Here is a 20,897-nt window from a genome sequence, read left to right as displayed (position 1 = left end):
AATGTATCAAGAAGCTAATGATCTCTAGCACATATTAGGAAGTGTCCTATCAAAGATATAAAAAAAGTGGTAGAGATGATGGAAAATAACTAACTCTTCATACAATAAGATATTCAGAAAAGTGATACTACATATAAATATACAGTAACTGAAGAGCTTGAAAAAATACACACACATATTGACAGATTTTGGGGACATACATAAGACCTCAAGCCAATTTGCAGAGGAAGACGAATTGACAGATTGTTGAAACATACATAAATGTCGAGCCAATTTGCAGAGAACACAGACAGTCCACCACAGGGAGAACCAAATCCAACCATTGATCCGCGAAAAAAGATTCAGTGTTCCATTGTAACACTTCACGAATCAAGCTAAGTTGCAGTACAAGAGGTTTTGAATGCATGTAGGAGACAACATTCGAGTTAGTTCTGTTTATTCCTTCTGTGCTTCCAGTACAAACTCGACATACAAATCTTTGATTCCAATCACAACAGTAGTTATTAGCGGACCCATTATTGCTCCCTGCATAACATAACCATGAACAACTAATATCAAGCAACGCCACCTTTAAACGAAAAGAAGTAACTCATTCTCTTTCTAATGGTTTTGGGAAAATTACATGCATTTCTTCAGCTAACTGATCATCCACTTATCTTTACTTGCTTGGCAAAATAACAGAGGCGTGCAGCTGAGTGCCACTACATAAGAAGATATGGAGGTCAAGAATTAGGGTAAAAGGTCTGTAGATAGTCGAGTGTTGTCTAGTTCAGTTATCATATATGTGCTGCTACTTGCTCTCTTCATAACTGTTTTCAAGATGACTCCATCGTTACTATATTAGTGACATACTTACTTGAGTCGAGTGTCTATCAGAAATAGTCTTTCTACCTTCACAAGGTAAGGGTAAGGTATGCTTACACTACCCTCCCTAGATCCCACCTTGTGATACTACACTGTGTATGTTATTGTTGATGGAGTCAAGCCAAGCTTACGCATACCTCAACGATTCAACTGTGTACCTGCTACCTCTCACCCGCACATGTATATCTCCACCAAGGCTAAGACCAATGTGGGATTAGAGTCCTGGTCTCAAGGTTTTCACTCATGACCACTAGGCTACACCCTTAGTTTACGTACTTCTTCTCGTGGTCAAGAAGAGGAAGAAGTGAAGAGAATACTTTCAACATATGCTAACAAAGAGATGCAAAAATTTATGAGAAATTCAATGATACTTGTTATTTACCTCAATTGCTGAAGAGCACAGTGTCATTCCACCGATGATGCTGAGACCAGTGAGATATGCACTATAGCCAGGGATATCATCTTGAATTTCCGAAGTACCATAGTCCATAAGCACAAGATGGATAAAGGATAAACTGATCGCCAACATGTATCGACCTTCAAACACCAACTGTAATGCTGTTGGGATAGTTGAAAGCCACGTAGGGAATATCGGAAACAAAGGACTTATAAATGCAAGAACAGTCGACATGTACAGAAAATGTATCGAGTATAATCTAAACAAGAGCCAAGTCAGGCATCCCTGAAAGAATGCAATCTCAGCAGTAGCTAAAATGACACCAGAAATTGCTTTATCAAGAACTTCAACACATCGAGTTCTTGCAGAATGTGGTATTGGAAGCATACATATTACTTGTTCCGTTGCTCCTCCAGACTCCGATGTGATAAGATAATAAAGTACCCAAAAGAACACCATCGACTGGGACACGAAATTGAAAAGACCTGCAGCTCCTGAAAGTATAGAATTTCCAATCGAAAACATGACCTGCATACTGCTACCTAAAAGAGATGAGCTAGTAATTATTACTCCTTGCATTACATTTGCTCCTTGAAGGGCAAATCCTTTTGCCTTTTCAACCAAGTCCTTTCTAGTGATCAACAATTCCTTGAAAAACGCGTCCATTTCTGTATACATTTGTCTCCATTCGCGATCCTTAATCCTCTTTTTTATGCTCATGATCTTCTTAGTGTATCTAGAGCGGGATGACAAAGCTGTAGAACGCTCAAAAGAACTATTCACCGGAGTAGTGATAAAATGTTTGATCCCGGAAACAAACTCAGTCATATTATATTGCTTAGCATAGCTATCTAGCTGGTAGAATACAGTCTCATACAATTGATTACTGTACTTATCGACCATAGCGGGGACATCATTTTCATCCATCCATTGTTTGACACCAATTTTCTCAGCATAATTACTCTCCTCTACACGTGATTTTAACGCAATAACAGCGTCTTTTCCTTCAATTCCAATCTCATAAGAGAAGAAAATTGTACCTGCCAAAGAACCTACGCTCAGCCCAATAATAAGTCCTACCGCCACAATGGTTTTCAATCTTTTCAATATCCCTCTAGTGAAGAAAGCAGATATCGACAGTCTACGAAAACTATGACTCCTGAAAGACGTTACTGCATCCATCGTAGACTCAACACTGTTAACAGGAAACATAAACCCCAAAGCAAGAAGAGCAACTGATCCAAAGAGACCGATTTGCTCATATGCCATCACAAACACCCAAAATGAAACTAGCCACCTCAACAACATAAAAAATCCACTTCGATTACGCTTCAAAGCACTACCTTTCTGTCTCCGTAGAACAACTCTGAAAATCATTTCCCTGATATCAACAAGGGTTCCAACAAAAATCCTGAATACAGCAACTGGGATCGCCATAATGGTCTCTGTGAGGCCTAGCTTTAAAGGTTCAGACCAAAATGCAACAAGGGCTTGCTGAATTCCTCTTAAAGGTATTGAACAAAGCACAGCCCACAAAATAGGCCTTAAATATTCTTCAAGCAATTTGCCAACAGCATAAAGACTGAAAATTGTGAAAGCAAGACCAGCATGAGCCATCGCTATATAGAGTGCGAAGCGTACCTGTTGAAACATAATATAGTTACGTTTATAAAAATGCTCTCTCTCTAACATATTAAGCTTTTATACGAGATGACCACACTAGTAGAGCTAGGGGGCAACGAGGAGGTTCATCCAAACCTCTTTCACCAGAAAACTATACTCTATATATATGGTAAAAATTATGTTTTATGTATATATTATAGATGTTGAATTCACTTGACCTCTTCTATATTTACTTCTTTATATTTTGAATTCCTTTGGTGAAAATATGGACTCTTCCACTCGGACATTTCAACATTCACAAAGAAATGAACTTTGAACCTGACTAAACTCTAAAAGCTAGCAAACATCAGTCTCCACAGAGTTTTAAGTTGATAGAACCTTAGGAGAAACACACCCAAAGGCTCTAGCTATTGAGGTGGGAGGGCTCAAGGCTATATAAGCCCCACACCAGCTCCCCATTTAACATATGTGGAATTAAGCGTTTAGATGAGATGAACACATACTTATCAGAAGTAATTTTCAACCTATACACACTATTATTTCTACTATCCTTCTGTCTATCCGTAACTATAAACTTTTAGATGAGATAATTACACGCTTCAACAATATACCTGAGCTTCATCTGATAAAAAGTTGTGAACTTGTTGCTCTTTGGCTTCTGGGGTTTTGGGAGGAGTCTGTGGGGAGCCATGATTCTTTGTTTGTTGGTCAGTTTTCTTCATTGCAGCAGATCGAAACATTTCTTGCCATGGTGGGCTAGAGTTTCTTGATTCAGTCATGGGGTCAGAGTAAGCTACCAGTTCCATTAACAAGACACAATCTTTAACACTGGTTTTCTCTCTTTACTGTCAAATAAAAATCAAATCTTTGACACTTCCCTCAAACATTAAGATACTGAACTTCAAGAAAATTTTAGAATCTAACAAAAAAAGAATGTTGGAATTTTTCAGGAGAATCAACAATATGCTGACAACACAAGTTGCAAAGTAAATGAATGAAGAAGAATTTGATTCCAAGAATTGGAGTCACTGACCACGAATGATTGTCATTTTCACTCACTCTCGAATTTTGATATTCCATATTTATATTATAACTTCAAATCATTTTAATTTTTTGCACCAAATAGGGCCATTCAAGAGAAGGCTTCTTACCAACTATCAATAATTTATTTCTTTACCAAAAACTTGAAATAGAAAGTGTGTCATCCAATCGAGTAAATTAATTATAAAATTATTATTTTATTTTTAATAACACAATTAATTTTCTTGAATATTTTTTAAATCGAATAAATAACAGTTCGATGTATTTAAAAGTTTAACTATACACAAAATTTAGTGAAAAATCCTATCACAAGAGTCTTTACTATACTCAGCCTTACCATAATTTTATTGGAATGAAATATTTAACTAAAATTAAAATGAAGCAAAGTAATATTTGGTTGGTTCTCTTGATATTTTTGGAATCAAATATCTCACATAAATTAAAATGAAGCAAAGTAATATTTTGATTGGTTCTATTGATGGGGCCTGCCTTTACTTACTTTTGCTGTCACTTGTCTCCTTAACTTTTTATTTTTGTCCATAAATTCATTATATTAAAAAGCACATGTTTTCTTCTTTATTTTATTTGATATTGGTAATTGTGGGTGTGAGCTATAATGGAAGTATTTAAAGTTTAAGTTTGACTATGAATGTTTTTTTTTTGTTTGTATAGTGCATGCTTATATCTTTCAATTTGGTTGATGGACTTTGATTAATTTGAAGTATTTTGTACTATATGCCAATTTTTATTTTCTAATACTAATTTCTACTCTATCTCTTCGGTCTACCTCTTCGAAGTTCATTCTCTGAGTAATTCCATTTAAATTATTCTGGTGGAATATAGTGCATAGGTACTCTTCGATGCAGTGGGGACGAGACGAAGTGACATACTACGATCACATTCTATGAAATCTCTCATAGGATGCATACTCCAGCTTAAACTTGCCTAACTCCGTAAAAGATATGTCTAAATCTGGAAGTAGGCCATTAAAAAAGTTTCTTTTAGTGTTTTGAGGTTATTATGCATAAATTCATGATTATGGGCATTTGTTTGCCTAAGTGTACATATTAATTTTTTCTTAATTTTGTCTACGGACTTCATCAAAAACAATGTGCGACTAATACTCGTTGGGATATACATCGTTTTTAGAATGTTTTCAAAATTATGAAATACGAATTCATGATAATGAGCATCTTTTATGGATATTGTGTACATTTTGATTTTCGTTATTTTGATTGATCAACAGTCCGTATCAAATAACTAATGACCAATACTCACCCTGACAAACATTGTTTTTAACATTTCGATTTATAATATATGAATTTATAATTACATGTGTTTTTGTATGCGCGCTATAGTACACGCTAAATTTTTCGAATTAATTAACAGACTCAGATTAGTTTAAAAGGAATTAACTAGTTTTAAATAACACTGTGCACTAAATTTTATTATCATTTGTGACAATTTACACAAAATTTTGCTCTGCGAAATGGGGATCGAATCAACGTACGAAATTCACCAAAACGCTTACATCAAGCTAGTCCTCCATGCATCGAAGCACAAAACTTCCGCCGTCAACGGCGTCCTCCTCGGCCGTATCTCCGGCGACTCCGCCGTCGTAGAAATTGTGGAGTCCGTTCCATTGTTCCACTCCCAAATTGGCGTCCTTCCTCCTCTCGAAATTGCCCTAATTATGGTTCGTCACTACACTCCATATTGCATATTCACTGCGATGAACTGAAATTTTATACAATTGTTTTGTTTGAATATAGTCTGTTTATGTGAGGATTTGAAGCTTATGAGTACTTCAACGACCTCAAGTTAATTTACTATAACAACTGAGTTCATAGTCAAATATGTATAGATATTTAGTGGATTTGTTAATGTATGTATAGGTTCTGTGCAAAAGCTACTGAATTGCACATGTATACATACATACATGCTCTGAGCTGATTTAAGTTCTCGGATTTGTCTATTATGAGTAGGAATCAGGATTTGAAGTTTATGAGTTCCTATAATGACTTCAAGTTAATATACAATCAATTTTATATATATATATATACATATATATATACAGAGACAGATTGAGGATTTGAATTTTATGAGTTCCTATGATGACTTCAAGTTTATATACAATCAAAATTTTATATATGATTTGTTAATGAATATATAGGGTCCGTGCAAAAGCTACTAGATGGTACATGTATATAGGACATACTTTGAGCTGACTTTAAATCTTGGATCTGCCTCTGAGAGTGTTGTGTATTTTTGTTTATATATAGGTTTGTATAAGTGTGTAAATGAAACTAGAACCAAAATTGTTATAGAGGAGTAACGGATATGGTGATACTTTGAACTTGCTGACTGAAAATCATTGATATGCTTCTAAGTTTCTGCATTTTATTTAGGATGCTAATCCTGTTTTATTTGGACAGATTGAGGAGTATTATTTTGATAAAGGTTTAAGTATTGTTGGTTACTTTCATGCCAATGAGAGATTTGATGATTCCGAGCTAGGAAGTGTTGCTAAGAATATTGCAGATCATATCTACAAATATTTCCCTCAAGCTGCTGTGCTCCTGGTACCTTTTTGTTGTTGAACATTTTTTTGTCTTTCGTGTGTTTATTGAAAGTTTGGATCTTTGAAATGTTGTTAGGAAAATTCTTAAGCTGAGAGTTTTACCGTTTCAGCTGGATAACAAGAAGTTTGAAACTTTATCAAAAGAGGGGAAAGACAGGAGTCCTGTAATGCAGGTCAGTACATACAAATTTTAACATTTTTCCTTGTTCATCTGATAATCAATGACAAAGTTCAGAGTCCTCAACCCATCTTTGGCGATTCTCCCAATTTCTTTGTTGGAAGTGGAAAGTTCTTGCTATGGAGTAACCTCATTTGTCAGAATTCAACTCAAACTGGGAGTTTTATGGGATTGGCTACAGGAAAATCATAGCCTCTTCTGTTTGTACATGATACAAAATTTAGCTGTTTTTTTCCCCATTTATATCTAACAACTCAGACTAATATGTAGCCTCATGATAGAATTAGCTGCTGCTGTGTAATAAGTGTAGTCTCATTGACTTGTGCTTCTTTTTACTAGTTGATTGCAGATGTTGATTGCTCATTTCCTTGTGCTAGTATTACTTTTGATCATTTCGTAATATTTCCCTTATATTGTTTTTATGGATGATGGACAAGTAACCATTCATCCGTCTATCATGTGGTCTCTGGTGATAAGTTCTAGTGGGACGGACTAAAAAGAGAAAGCGGGCCACATAAATCGGGATAGAGGAAGTAATTTGTATAGAAGTGTCAGGTCTCCTTAGGATGTATGTCTTGGTTTATTCTATCTTCTTGCACAAAAGGTTTACTCTTAATTTGAGCATCAGGGATCAGTATTTTGGTTTCGATACATAGTTTCTTGGAACATTGATTTGTTACTGAATATATCTTCCAAAGCTGAAATATTAATCTTCTTCTAAGCACTTCGTTTTAAGTAAAAACGGAAAACCAGAGATGGTGCTCTGTTTCATACTTGTCATGTATAACAGAAGTGAAGTGGATAACCTTTCACTGTTGAAGTTGTGACTAACAATAGTTAGTGATTTAGAGAACATTTTGCCATAGTTGCCTGAGATTTTTAAGTACCATGATAGTTGCATTGTTTTATCTGCATTATTCTACAGATGGTGGTGTATCTATTTCAGTTTTACTTCAGTTCGACTTGCATGACTTTTCGTTGAGGGCTATTTTTGGTAATGGTAATCACTGAATTAATGGCTAACATGCTGGATTTTGAGATTTGCTGGTTTTCTATATCCTCTGAACTCTGAAGTAGAACCATGGTTTCCTTGGGATATCTAGATTTGCTTGCCCAGATTTGACCATTCATGCACTTTCTTCTGGCCTTTCAGAAGACTCAGTGATGCTCTAGTAGGCTTTTCGTTACATGACCTATTTCTTTGTGGTTTTTGCTTTGCATTTTGCGTAGGCTAAAAGTTAGATTGAGAAAGTATGTGTCTCTATATCAACTTTAATTGAAAACTAAAGCCTGTTCTATGTCTAGTTGATAGTTTGTAAAAGCCATTAACCATCCAGATATTTGTTGTCACCTGGTTGAATTTGATAATATTTAACAGTGAGCTGTAAATACTTAATATGAAGGAACATTTAACTGTGCTTGGCTCATTTGTGTGAACGGGACAGGAATTATTTGATATCTTTTAGGAAAAGGGCCTTAAAATGCTTAACAATAATTGGATGTCAACCCAATTGTTTTTTAACAGTTTGCCAATTGATTGTTTTATATGATTAATGATACACCAACCAAATGCACCCACTCTAGTTCTAGTTCAAGTAAGCATTGCACTATGAAACATCTTTCAGGAAGACTCAATATAACATATTCTCCAGCTTATTAATATTGCCCTGTACCTAGGCCATCTGATTTATCTGTTTTACCACTTCTCCAATTTTCCATGAAATAATAGCACGCAGAGTGGTCTAGATTTTGCTCCACGTTTATTTTGGTCCCCCTTACATGTTGTTAAAGATCCGATTTTTCATAACTTTCACTTGTTCTTGATAGTTCTTTATGTACTGATAGTTTACTTTGTGTAGCTAGTATACTATAGTTTTCTTCACTAATGTTGTAATTATGTCCCTTGTCGGTGCCTCTAAAAGCAGTTCCATTAATGTAGCCTTTTGCTTCATGTTCAGCTTTACACCAAGGATACATCTAGGAGCTGGAAACTAGTGGGATCAGATGGAAGCAGCCGTTTGAAAATTAAACAGCCATCAGCAAATGTCATCCTTCTAGATTTCATTTCATCGGGGAAATGGAAGGATATTATAGATTTCGATGACCACCTTGATGACATTAGCAAGTAAGAGCTTTACCCTGTAGATTGATTGAACTCGCAATATCTGCTTTCTTTCTAAGAGATTCACTGTGTTTTTGCTTTTCCTCATCAAATTATTAGGGACTGGGTGAACACAGAGCTCTTCAATTGAAGCTGCTATGTGTATCTCATGTTGTTTCCGTCTCTGAAGGGAAATGATTCATCACTTTGGTTATAACATTGTGATCCAATAGACGGCAGCCTGCTGGTTATGCTCTCAAGAAAAGGTGATACATTTGTCAAAAGTGCTTTCAATCTTTCAGAAAGACTCTCGATATAACATGTTCTCCAGCTTATTGATATTTACCCTGTGCCTAGGCCATCTCGATATTATCTGTTTTTACCACTTCTCCAGATTTCCATGAAATACAAGTAAGCAGAGTGTTTATTTTGATCCCCCTTGTGTAGTTTCATGCACATCATTTAGTTATCGCTTTACTTCCCAATCCAACTTGTTGGAACTGAGGCATCACATGACCAGAAGAATTGTGTGAAATAAGTGAATTTATCCAGTTGAGGCATTCTTGATTGATTGAGACAAAAAAAATTCCCTCAATACAGCTTCACTCCGTCAAGCCTGTACGAGTAGTTGTTTTACTGTCTTAATGTAATGAGGGAGGAGAATAGGATATTCTCAAAGTTTTAGCAAGTCCATACTGACTAATGGTTGTGCTTCTCTAATGCCATTTAGTTGCCACAGCCCTCAAGATGAAGGGTTTGTTTTTAAAGTTCGTACCCTATATATTTTTTTATTAAGGATTGAAGAGAATATTTGCCATGACTTTTGATGGTAAAAAATAATTTCGTCTATAAGCAAAACACAGTTGCTATATATTCATAATCTAGTGATATTCTTACGAAATTGTGAAATTCATCGACACTTTCAACCTTCCTCTCTCGTTGGCCTCTCTCCTCCCTCCCTTTTGATATATATCTTTAGACATGATCACGCTTGAAAGCAACCTTTCTTTTTGCAAATGTCACACATCAACTTGTGTATGTAAAGAAAAAGATGTTATTTTTAAAACATGACCCTTCCAAAAAAAAAAAAAAGCTTTATTCAATAATTATGCAATGACAAAATAGCCTTAATTTTGGTTAAATAAATGTGGAATTTTATCCATTGTCAAATGCAATTGGACTTAACTAGATTTAAGTGTTTTTTTTTATTCAGAAATTTTGGAGAAAAAAGGGGAAAATGAAAATAATTACGTCTCTTCAACTATAATTATTGCTATTATTACCAATCATTATAGTTATGATTCAATTATTTCTATTGGTGATAATAGTAATCCATTAATTAAATTGGAGAAGCAAGGATAAAAAATTCAAACGATATTGTAATATATTTTTTTTCCTGTTCAAAATATGAATAAGTATAAGCTTTTTTGCTCTAATGAAATTGACGCAGACTACTCTACGTGGTAGCATGATAGAAGAGGTGAGATGGTGACAATTGAGAAGTTATCACTGAACACTTTTAATTATCCGAAGAGAAGATGTCAAATAACAAAATGAAGACCATACCTTCATTTGGCTCCTTTTGAAGTATAGTCCATATCTAAACATCTTATTATAAAACGGGATGATATTTATAAAGTTTCAGCTAAAAAAGAGAACGAAAATAGCCGATTCAATTTATTTAAATTTGTGTAAAACTCTCTTTTGTGAAATCTAAAACTCAGCTAGCCTTTTCTAATTTTATTTTTATTTTACTAATTCATATTTATATGAATGTTTTCTTATTTTTGGACTTTTATATTTGTCCAAATTCTTGTTAGCAAATAAACCTTTATGTTTAACTTGAAACCTTACCAAAATAGACATACAATTTTAAAAATATTGCACCTAACTTGGACCATAATTACCAATTTATAATATTATCAAATTCTATCTCCTTATTTCTTTTAAAAAAAAATATTCATTTTTATTCTCAATTACATTTTTTATTCATCCTTATTTATTAAAAAAATCATTTCGTATTCGTTTTGTCATTAATAAACTTCAAAATTTGAATTTGATGAATTTCACGTATTCAAACTCCTTTTAAGAAAAACTCAAAATTTACTTCTTAGCTAAGTAAAATTTGAAATTAACCTTATATAGGATACATATGAAAATAAGATCTTTTTTTCTAATGGTTAATATCAGTCAAAGTATAATAAAAAAAATAAAAAATTAATAGTCAAAGTTGCTCAATTTTTTTTGACTCTTTTTTACTTCCCTTTAATCCAATAGTCAACAGGTTTTCTTTAATGTTTGACATATTATTATCATCAAAGTATTATTAGATTAAAGAAGGAATTTTTTTTTCTTATTTATGTATTTAGTTAATTAAATTAAATATGATTTAATATATACTGAAAGCATGAGAGACAGGTTGGAGACTGTGGTGGCCCATATGTTGATTCAGACTCTTGTGTTTGGGACAAAATACATTGAAAATTGTTGAACATGAAAAGCTTAGACACAACAATAAAATTTAATTGCGGTAAAATGATAAATATTTTTTATTATTATTTAGTTTGTAAATTTGTTTTTGTTATAGATCATTTCATATTCTAATATAAAAAAGAGTTAATGGTTATGTTTTGTAAGTTTTTTTTTATTAAACTATTGAGTGTTTAGTTTTTCTATTTGAACCAACTATTTATCATAACACACCTCAACCATGATTGTTCCGCTTTTTTATCTGAAATTTCATCATTGTTCAAATAGTAAATGGAATAACGGATCATTAAAGTGTATTGTAATAAATAGTTGGTGATAATTCATATAAAAAAATGTACACATGATAATTCAGATTAAAAACACATAAATTTTATATAAGTTTGTGTCCATTTTCTCAAAAAATTCAACCCATATTCATATTTAATTGGCTCGGCGTAGATGTTGACAAGAATATATTGCATAAATACATAACTTAAAATATCATAATTTCTAAAAAAAATTATCATTTTAAGATATACATCTATATCCTTTCTCGAATATATCTCCATCCTTTTCGTATATATTCTTATCTCCTCTTGTATACATATATCTCATTGAATATTAATGTATCATACAACCAAAAAATGTATACGAAACTAATAAAAAATCTAAAAAATATTGTATTTGAGGAAACTTCAAAATTAAAATATAATTAACCCTAAATACTATTGTAATTAACGAAACTTCTGGAATACGATGTAATTAATCGGAACTATGCTTAGATAAACAAAGAAAAAGTTCAAACCCCACCACACCCCACTCCTCTCTTCCCCATACAATTAAGTGTATTTTTTGTTTGGTAAAGTCCCCAAAGCTTCTTTCAACACTTTCAAAAAAAGCACTTCTTTTCTTTCTTCTCTCTCTCCACATAGTTTTCTTTGGAGGTCCCCCTTTCTCTTTATCTCTGTCAACAGTAGTGCTGCTAATCCCCCATTGCTAAAGCAGAGAGAGACCCTAAAAAGTTTTGATCTTTGTGACACTTCAGGTACAATTCTTTAGACTACTTTCTTTTTATATATTTTGGAAATGGTCCCTGTATCTTTCTGGATGAGTTTCTTTCATTACTTTGTTTTTTAGCATATGGGGCTGTTATTTGATCCTTTTGGTAGGGTTTTCTTGAAAAAAGTTTATGTCTTGGCACAAGATCTGTGTACTTTTTCATTGACCCTTCTGTATTGCTTTTCTTGTTTATCTATGTGGGGTTGTGTTAGTTTTATGCTCTGTGGTGTTAAAAATGGCTTTTGGGTGCTGTTGAATGTATGCATTTTATGATTTGGTGTTGTGGTTCACTTCATGGTCCTAAGAAAAGATTTGGGCTTTTGAGGTAAATTACTGTGATTTTAGCTCTTGGACATTTGTTTGCACTACTTGTGATTTTGGGTCTGTGCAGTTAATTGGTTAATTATTGTGGATTTTGAAGTCATCATAGATATCTCAGTGTGCTTGTCCTGTTGCTTAAAGATCTATTTTTTAAGCTCAGAAATGTCTTTTGTTGTTTATTGCTGTAGTTTCTTATTTTTGCGTGCACCTTTGACTAATTTCATGTTATACTTGCCAGCTACCAACAGCTTCTAGGTAACTTTGTCCACCAAGGTTAGGAGTTAGGACATATGAGAAGAAATCACCTTAGTGTTTTTTTGTCTTTGTTGGAATTTGAACCTGAGACCTCATGGTTCTCAAATCGCCGAATAGTTTCTTTTATCTGTTTTCCACTCTATAACAGTTTTGATGTTATCTTGATTTATTGTCATTTCATCCTATGGATAACCTGTCCTCCAAGTTCTCTCTCTGTCTCTTAATTGTGTTTAATAAAGTTTTATACTTTTAAACTTGGGAATTTTATGCTGTTTATGGAGCTTTTGATCACGATCTCTTTTGCTGATGACTAGGGTGTACATGAAGTGAACTTGGACGCTGTGTTATGGGCTTGGTTGACCAGACTGCATTGAGGATTCGTTGTTCAATTTAATGGCGTCAACACCTTCTGTCAAGAGTTCACTGGAAAAGCTGAATAAGTCAGCTGGAATTCAAGCAGTAGAACGCAATCCTCGGAGATCAGCACCTTCCCAAGTTTCAAAAAGTATCAATTCTGGGAGCACGACTTCGAAGGAGCTACAACACAATGATCGAGAAGTTGCATCTAAGCAACTTATGGCAGAAGCAACAACCAAAAAGAAGTCAAATAGCTATCAGCAAGTAGGATCTGCCGACTTATTGGTTGATAAGTTTGATTCGAGCTTATATTTAGGAAATCTGAAGCATGCTCCAAGCGGTGCAGCTTCCGCACTCTGTGAAGCAAAGGGCTCGCAGTGCGCTGTTGATCAGGAAAAGAAGGCATCAGGAAATGGAGACATCAAGGATAACTCAGCCCCAGCCAAAGTCAGTGATGGGGCCGGTAGCCTTGCAAAAACAAGTGGAAGTGCCAAAGTTAGCGATCGAGCTGATTTTGTTGAGAGTGGAAAGAGCAGCATCTGTAGGGGAAGCACAAGCACCGATGTAAGTGATGAAAGTACTTGCAGCAGCTTTAGCACCACTATTAATAAACCCCACAAAGCTAATGACTCAAGATGGGAAGCCATTCAAGCTATTCGAGCTAAAGATGGAACATTAGATTTGAGACATTTCCGGTTGCTAAAGAAGTTGGGAAGTGGTGATATTGGAAGTGTCTATCTGTCGGAGCTGTGTGGAACAAAGTGTTATTTTGCAATGAAAGTCATGGATAAAGCATCATTAGCTGGCCGTAAGAAATTGCTACGTGCTCAAACGGAGAGAGAGATATTGCAGTCCTTGGACCATCCATTTCTACCAACTTTATATACCCATTTTGAGACAGAAAAGTTTTCATGTCTAGTAATGGAGTTTTGCCCAGGAGGTGACTTGCACACACTTCGTCAGAGGCAACCAGGGAAGCATTTTTCTGAACAAGCTGTGAAGTATGATTACTTTATCCGAAACCTCTTTGTTGATTTATTTACTTTCTTGATAAGTTGTTTATCTCAAACCTCTTAGTCTTAACATGGTATGCTCTCTTTATCTGGAAGTATTTTTGCCTGGTTTTGGTGTTCCGTGGTTTGTACTATTAATTGCTTTAGTGTTGACAAAGATTCGCCACATGTGTAAGTCTTATGGGCAACTTTTTCTTGTTTCAATTATTGTAGTGTTAAATCTCTACTAACTTGAAATAAATAGCTATCTCTGCAGGATATAGCTATAATAGGATGCGAAATCTTGAATTCTATAGACTACCACTTGTTATTTTCTGAACTTCGTTGCTCAAGAAATTGACATAAAATGAACTTCTTCCATATACAGCTAGGAATACTTTTGGAATGTGTTTTTTTAAAACTACTTTCAGAATATATTTTTTTTAAACTACTTTTGGAATACGTTTTTCTGATAAAGTAAGAAATAAATATCCTTGAATTATGTTACGTAACTGGTTCATTTTTTGTTTTTGGACTGTCTGCATTGGAATTTCACATGCAATTTGCTCTTCCTTTACGAAAGAGACATACTTTTTGAAATGGACTAAAAAGAAAAGTAAGACGAACAAATTGAAACATAGGGAATATTATTTACGTTCTCTAAGGATTTGGTTTGAGTTTATGCGTAGTAGATTAAACCAATATATTTGATGAACTTCATGTTTTACCAGGTGGAAAGCGCGTACTTAATTCCTTTTATTGAGGCTCTTTAAACTTGTTTGCCTGTCTCTAATTTTGCCTGTCTTGATTTACAATTTTAATGGAAGAGAAGAGTTTGTTTTAGATTCTGTTGGTATTATTCCATGAGGTGTTGATTTTATCTCAAATTTTAGGTTCTATGTAGCTGAGATCCTCCTTGCTATGGAATACCTTCACATGCTTGGCATTGTTTATCGCGATCTCAAGCCAGAAAATGTGCTTGTTAGAGAAGATGGACACATAATGCTATCTGATTTTGATCTCTCCCTTCGTTGTGCTGTGAGTCCAACACTTGTCAAGTTGTCGTCTATTGATGTGGAGCCACTCCGGAAGAATTCCGGTTACTGTGTGCAGCCAACATGCATTGAGCCCTCTTGTATCCAGCCATCATGTGCTGTTACTACATCCTGTTTTGGGCCTCGCTTCTTTTCTAGTAAGTCGAAGAAAGAAAAAAAATCTAAAAATGATACAGGGAACCAAGTTAGCCCATTACCTGAACTTATGGCTGAGCCTACTGGAGCACGTTCGATGTCTTTCGTTGGGACACACGAGTATTTAGCACCTGAAATAATCAAAGGTGAAGGACATGGGAGTGCAGTGGACTGGTGGACCTTTGGTATCTTTCTTTACGAGTTACTGTTTGGTAAGACACCCTTCAAGGGATCAGGAAACCGAGCTACACTTTTCAATGTTGTAGGTCAGCCCCTCCGTTTTCCAGAATCTCCAGTGGTAAGTTTTTCAGCTAGAGATCTTATACGAGGCTTGCTCGTGAAAGAGCCACAAAATCGATTGGCATACAAAAGAGGAGCTACAGAAATCAAGCAGCATCCATTTTTCGAAGGTGTAAACTGGGCTTTGATTCGTTGTGCAAGCCCTCCTGAGATCCCAAGACCTGTTGAATTCGAGAGATTCTCAGCACAGCAGCCATCATCAACTAGTGAGAAACCCGTGGCTGTAACTGTTCAATACCAGCAAAAGTCTGATAACTATCTCGAATTTGATTTCTTTTGAACTTGTTTCGTTTCTTTCTTTCTTGTAAAAGTCGATTATCTTATTTTTCGTTAGTAAAACATACGAAGTTGTACAACATTTTGAAGATGTGAAATCAAGATGATCATATATTGTTTGTTGTTGCAAGTTATCAAAGCAGTTACACAGTTTGTTGTATGGCAAATGTTGCAAGTGTTGATGCTACCAATTGTTAATGTGAAGTTAGCAGTTCTTGTTTACATTCTTTGTGGGTCTTTTTATCTTCTTTTTAACCCTTTTGATTGCTGAGATGTCTCTGAGTTTAGTACCTTCTATTCTTCTCTACTTAAATATCTGTCGTACTTCTATTTGATCGTGTACTTAAATATCTGTCATACTTCTATTTGATCGTGTGATATGTATTGAAGTTCATATTTTGACTCCTTCTCCAAGACAAACATATAGTATTAACTAGAACAAGTCCTATAAAGTAAGATGTCAAGAGACAAACATATAGTGTTGACTAGAACAAGTCATAGGAAGTTAGATGTCAAGATAATCGTAAATACCGCTAACTTTTATATGATAAAAAATAAAAATTAGAAAATATATAGTATTAACCAGAACAAGTCAGATAAAGATAGTAAGTAACCAATGTATCATTCTCGACTTAAATATCATACTTTTATTTAAACAAGCGACGTGTATCCAAGTTCATATTTTGTATTTCCTTCTTCGAGACAAACAAATAGTGTTAACTAGAATAAGGAATAAGAATTTAGATGTCTAGATAATCGTAAATAACGCTAAGTTTTATATTGTACAAAAATAAAAATTAGAAAAAATATATAATATTAACTAAAACAAGTCAGATAAAGATAGATATCAAGATAATTATAAGTAACCAACTTATTTCTTCTTGACTTAAATATTATACTTTTATTCGAACGATAAGTTTATATTATTATACAAAAATAAAAATTACAAATATTATACTTTTATTCGAACGATAAGTTTATATTATTATACAAAAAAAAAGATATGCGGTGAACGTGGATCGAACACGTGACCTTCAGATCTTCAGTCTGACGCTCTCCCAACTGAGCTATCCCCGCTATGTTATCAATATTATATATTTGAGCTTTATAAAGTTAAAAAACATAATAAAAAGTTTGTTTTTTTTTTCCGTGAGAAAAAACTAATCATTAAATATTTATTGGTAATATTAAAATTAACTGTATTAAGTATGAAAGAATTTATATATTTTAATATTATACTTTGATGTTGAATATATATACGGCGCAGAGCTAGGTAGAGCTGAAGAGTTCATCCAAATTTCTCATACTAGAATAGTGTAAATTAGTTTTTAATTTAGTTATTTTCGATTTAATAATAAATATTTATTTTTTTTTCAATTTAATTGTATAAAATTTATGATTCATGCAAAAGAGAGTGACCCTTTATGATAAAGAAAATATCAACCAGACATTCTTGTAAAATAAATATATTCTAATAGCAAATGAAAAATGTACCTCTTAGTAAAAAAAAATTAATGCATGTATTTAATATATATAAATCATGAGATAGGAACTATATTGTACCACTCATGCAAAAACCTTATAAATTTACCATATAGTATATAACCCAAACTATAATAAACCCAAATTCTTAATTATAACATACTACTAATTTTTAAATAGGGGTTCAAAAATAATTACTAAAATATTATACTTTAGGTATCTAAACCCATGATTCAAGTAATGGTTTTAACCTTATTTTAATTTATGTTAAGGAAATTCAATAATTTATATATGATAAAAAAAAATAATCATTTTTACTCTATTTGATAATATGTATAGTTTTTCATGAATGTTTTCGTATGTTAAAATAATTTTTTTCATGTTAGCGATGAAAGAAATTAAAAGAACTCGATATTTATTTCTTCATGAATATTCATAGTTAAATCTACCGAAAGATTGGACAAAAATGATTCAATTAAACTCATTTTCTTCCCTTAGCTTCGCCCTGTTAAGTGTTGTTCCATAAATATTTATTAGAATTTTGTTTATTTCATTGAAATCGATTTGGATTTCTGAATGTATTGTTGAAACACGAAAGAATTGAAATCTTAGATCAAAACACTATGTATGGATAATACATAGCCCAAAGGCAAAGGCAAAAAGCTTCTTCAATAATCAAGTCGAGCACTGAAACACAACCGGTTGAAGTCAAAGACAAGACAAGCCCTACTCTCCAGCAGAAGATTATCCCCGACATTACCCTCCGACGATGTCCTCTAGGCAAAAGGAGTTGAAAGCCACATTCGATCGAACCTAGAGTAACGACTTTTTTTCTAAATTACGAAGCTAAACCTCAACAACTTTTAGAAAATGCTAAAAAATTTAAAACCGTAAATTTTAAATTCTGAATCTGTTTCCGAGCTCATAGTCAACCCCATGCATGTGCACACACAAACACATAGTAAGAAAAAGAGTTGACCAGGTGTCTTGTGGGTGGGCTACCTGCCAATGTCTCACACGCTCAACATAGTTGAATTCTTTAATAATGTCATGCACCTTTGATGCTCACATAACATTAACACACTATATATACATTTCTACTATTTTTATTTTTTTTAAAAAAAAACATTAAGTTAAATAAATAAAAAAAAGCTTCAAAAACTCATTCATCTTTTCACTTAATCATCATAAGAAAAAAAAAATTTACATTTTTTTTTTTTTAGATATGGGAAGAATTCCATGTTGTGAAAAGGACAATGTTAAGAGAGGGCAATGGACTCCTGAGGAAGATCACAAACTTTCATCTTACATTGCTCAACATGGAACTCGTAATTGGCGTCTCATTCCTAAACATGCTGGTTCGTTTCGATTATTTGTTTTATTTATCCACTAATACAGTTCCATTCACAAAATCTCTTATAAAGGACACACACGCTCTATCACAAGCATTTGGTTGTCTCTCACTAGACCTTTTTTTTCTTCGGTGTTCGATATCTAGTCTGATCTGAATTTGCATGAGAAAGTCTCGCCCTACCAAGATTGATATAAGTGGATCAGAAATTAGTAATTTCGTTAAAGATATTCAAGATATAAAATATACATAAAAAAAAAAGATAATTTTGACACATATATATATATACACAATATAATAATCTTCAATAAAAAAATATTTACTATTTCGCGATTTATTATATTTACATATAAAAATTTACCTCTTATTTTGAACAGGATTACAAAGATGTGGAAAAAGTTGTAGATTGAGATGGACAAATTACCTTAGGCCTGATCTCAAACATGGCCAATTTTCAGAGGCAGAAGAACAGACCATTGTCACACTTCACTCTGTTCTTGGCAATAGGTAAAAAAAAATTTAAAATTTTAGCTTCTGGTTTTATCTTGTATTTTTACGAGAGATTATTGTTCTATACTTTACGCCTTTCACTATGGTTTTACCTTGCATTTCTACAAGAGGCCCTCTTTGGCCTCACCGCGACACCTATTATTGTTGGACCATGAATCCCCTTTTATTTCAACAATATATCTAATTGTAATCGATTGCATAGCCCCTTAGTATAATCAGGAAGATTTTGCTAAAAATTCTACGTTCGCCACTGATTGATATCAAATCTTTTCAATTATCTATTGTTTCAAAACAAAACAATGTAATTTACCTTTGTGCCCTCCATTATTAGTAGCATTAGACTCTCTAAGAATATTGTCGCTCACTTGTCAAATATTCAAAGTGCTATTTTTGAAAGATTAGACACATTCTCATCAATTTTATTTTATTTTTGAAGAATTTGAGCAACATGGAACATATAGAAACTTATATTAATTGCTAACTAAGTATGATTTAACGTGTAACCGAACAGATGGTCTGTGATAGCTGCTCAACTTCCCGGTAGAACAGACAATGACGTGAAGAACCATTGGAACACAAAGCTCAAAAAGAAATTATCTGGTATGGGAATTGATCCAGTAACACACAAGCCATTTTCACACTTAATAAGTGAAATTGCAACAACATTATCTCCACCACAAGTCCCTCATTTGGCTGAAGCAGCACTTGGTTGTTTCAAAGATGAAATGCTTCATCTTTTAACCAAAAAAAGAATTGGTTTTCAGTTTCATACACAATTCACAAATATGACAAGTACTCATAATAATGCACCAAGTACAAGTCATGTTAAGCATGAGGAGAATAATAATTATAAAGATAATAACACAATTGAGAAAATTAAGTATGGATTATCAAGAGCTATTAAAGAAAGTGATAAGAATTGGGAAACAAGTGTAGGAGGAACAACATCTAGTAATTTTCATGATAATGGAGGATTTAGTAACTATAATTTTGCTAATTTGCTTAATGATGAAGATGGTTCACCATGGAATCAAAGTTTGTGTAGTGGAAGTACATGCACAGCAGGCGGAGGCGGAGGCGAATTACAACAACAGCAGCAGCAACAACAACAACAGAACAAGAAAATTAGCAATGATAATTGTGAGGATAGTGGTAAAGAAATAGTAGTAACAACAAGAAATGGATCAACAACTATGTTCAATACTGACTGTGTTTTGTGGGACATATCATCTGATGATCTAATGAATCCAATGGTTTGAAGAGTTTTGTTGAGTTTGGCGGGTGGATAGAGTTGCTCGGTACCTGTGTATCAGTGGGAGATATTGCAGGTATTTCATGAAATTAGTCGAGGTGTGCGTAAGCTGACCTGGACACCACAGTTACTAAAAATATATTGTAATAGCCTACTTGAAGCTAGAAAGGCAAGGATGTTATAAATCATCTAAAGAAATGAAGTAATAAAGAGAGAATCCTATCTGTTTCATTTTATATGACATTCTTTCCTTTTGAAGATGATCAGAAAAGAAAGTCATCCTTTCGTATTGACTATA

At 33.6% G+C, this 20,897-nt stretch overlaps 4 protein-coding genes and 1 non-coding gene across 9 annotated transcripts; 3 read left to right on the top strand and 2 right to left on the bottom strand.

Annotated features, from left to right (window-relative positions):
* Positions 1 to 76: 76 nt before the first annotated feature.
* LOC101258497 (uncharacterized) lies at positions 77 to 4,087 on the bottom strand. Of its 3 annotated transcripts, XM_010328910.4 has the most exons (4): positions 3,496 to 4,087; positions 1,247 to 2,902; positions 623 to 701; positions 77 to 525 (listed from the first exon to the last, which is right to left on the bottom strand). In XM_010328910.4, exons 1-3 carry the CDS (start codon positions 3,688 to 3,690, stop codon positions 645 to 647), a joined length of 1,908 nt encoding a protein of 635 aa, XP_010327212.1. In that variant the 5' UTR covers positions 3,691 to 4,087; the 3' UTR covers positions 77 to 525; positions 623 to 644. The 3 variants fall into 3 exon arrangements, with proteins under 3 accessions (XP_010327212.1, XP_004248319.1, XP_019071691.1); XM_004248271.5 differs by lacking the exon at positions 623 to 701; XM_019216146.3 differs by lacking the exon at positions 623 to 701 and having other exon boundaries at positions 1,247 to 2,843; positions 3,496 to 4,046.
* Positions 4,088 to 5,359: 1,272 nt separating this feature from the next.
* Positions 5,360 to 9,686, top strand: LOC101244326 (ER membrane protein complex subunit 8/9 homolog). Its single transcript, XM_004248308.5, has 5 exons — positions 5,360 to 5,621; positions 6,361 to 6,507; positions 6,617 to 6,679; positions 8,643 to 8,809; positions 8,906 to 9,686. The coding sequence occupies exons 1-5, from the start codon at positions 5,415 to 5,417 to the stop codon at positions 8,934 to 8,936; spliced, it is 615 nt and encodes a 204-aa protein (XP_004248356.1). The 5' UTR covers positions 5,360 to 5,414; the 3' UTR covers positions 8,937 to 9,686.
* A 2,376-nt stretch (positions 9,687 to 12,062) lies between these two features.
* Positions 12,063 to 16,134, top strand: LOC101260579 (serine/threonine-protein kinase D6PKL2). Of its 3 annotated transcripts, none has more exons than XM_004248278.5 (3): positions 12,063 to 12,299; positions 13,204 to 14,247; positions 15,132 to 16,134. In XM_004248278.5, exons 2-3 carry the CDS (start codon positions 13,283 to 13,285, stop codon positions 16,006 to 16,008), a joined length of 1,842 nt encoding a protein of 613 aa, XP_004248326.1. In that variant the 5' UTR covers positions 12,063 to 12,299; positions 13,204 to 13,282; the 3' UTR covers positions 16,009 to 16,134. The 3 variants fall into 3 exon arrangements, with proteins under 3 accessions (XP_004248326.1, XP_010327213.1, XP_069146540.1); XM_010328911.4 differs by having other exon boundaries at positions 12,135 to 12,638; XM_069290439.1 differs by lacking the exon at positions 12,063 to 12,299 and adding an exon at positions 12,302 to 12,419.
* Positions 16,135 to 17,008: 874 nt separating this feature from the next.
* TRNAF-GAA (transfer RNA phenylalanine (anticodon GAA)) lies at positions 17,009 to 17,081 on the bottom strand. Its single transcript has one exon. It is a non-coding gene; the product is annotated as a tRNA-Phe (tRNA).
* A 1,532-nt stretch (positions 17,082 to 18,613) lies between these two features.
* Positions 18,614 to 20,835, top strand: MYB80 (transcription factor MYB80). Its single transcript, XM_004248305.5, has 3 exons — positions 18,614 to 18,844; positions 19,215 to 19,344; positions 19,859 to 20,835. The coding sequence occupies exons 1-3, from the start codon at positions 18,712 to 18,714 to the stop codon at positions 20,604 to 20,606; spliced, it is 1,011 nt and encodes a 336-aa protein (XP_004248353.1). The 5' UTR covers positions 18,614 to 18,711; the 3' UTR covers positions 20,607 to 20,835.
* Positions 20,836 to 20,897: the final 62 nt, after the last annotated feature.

Source organism: Solanum lycopersicum, chromosome 10, assembly GCF_036512215.1.
Source record: "Solanum lycopersicum chromosome 10, SLM_r2.1".
NCBI lineage: Eukaryota > Viridiplantae > Streptophyta > Magnoliopsida > Solanales > Solanaceae > Solanum > Solanum lycopersicum.
This window is presented reverse-complemented; position numbering and strand designations above follow the sequence as displayed.

Bases quoted from the DNA above. Each gene is read 5' to 3' on its own strand.
- LOC101258497 (XM_004248271.5), bottom strand. From the start codon at position 3,690: ATGGAACTGGTAGCTTACTCTGACCCCATGACTGAATCAAGAAACTCT. The intron at 2,903-3,495 runs GTATATTGTTGA...ATGTTTCAACAG, and splicing joins TTTTATCAGATGAAGCTCAG to GTACGCTTCGCACTCTATAT. The intron at 526-1,246 runs GTAAATAACAAG...TATGTTATGCAG, and splicing joins TGTGCTCTTCAGCAATTGAG to GGAGCAATAATGGGTCCGCT.
- LOC101244326 (XM_004248308.5), top strand. From the start codon at position 5,415: ATGGGGATCGAATCAACGTACGAAATTCACCAAAACGCTTACATCAAG. The intron at 5,622-6,360 runs GTTCGTCACTAC...TTATTTGGACAG, and splicing joins TCGAAATTGCCCTAATTATG to ATTGAGGAGTATTATTTTGA. The intron at 6,508-6,616 runs GTACCTTTTTGT...TTACCGTTTCAG, and splicing joins CTCAAGCTGCTGTGCTCCTG to CTGGATAACAAGAAGTTTGA.
- LOC101260579 (XM_004248278.5), top strand. From the start codon at position 13,283: ATGGCGTCAACACCTTCTGTCAAGAGTTCACTGGAAAAGCTGAATAAG. The intron at 14,248-15,131 runs GTATGATTACTT...CTCAAATTTTAG, and splicing joins TTTTCTGAACAAGCTGTGAA to GTTCTATGTAGCTGAGATCC.
- MYB80 (XM_004248305.5), top strand. From the start codon at position 18,712: ATGGGAAGAATTCCATGTTGTGAAAAGGACAATGTTAAGAGAGGGCAA. The intron at 18,845-19,214 runs GTTCGTTTCGAT...TATTTTGAACAG, and splicing joins TCTCATTCCTAAACATGCTG to GATTACAAAGATGTGGAAAA. The intron at 19,345-19,858 runs GTAAAAAAAAAT...GTAACCGAACAG, and splicing joins CACTCTGTTCTTGGCAATAG to ATGGTCTGTGATAGCTGCTC.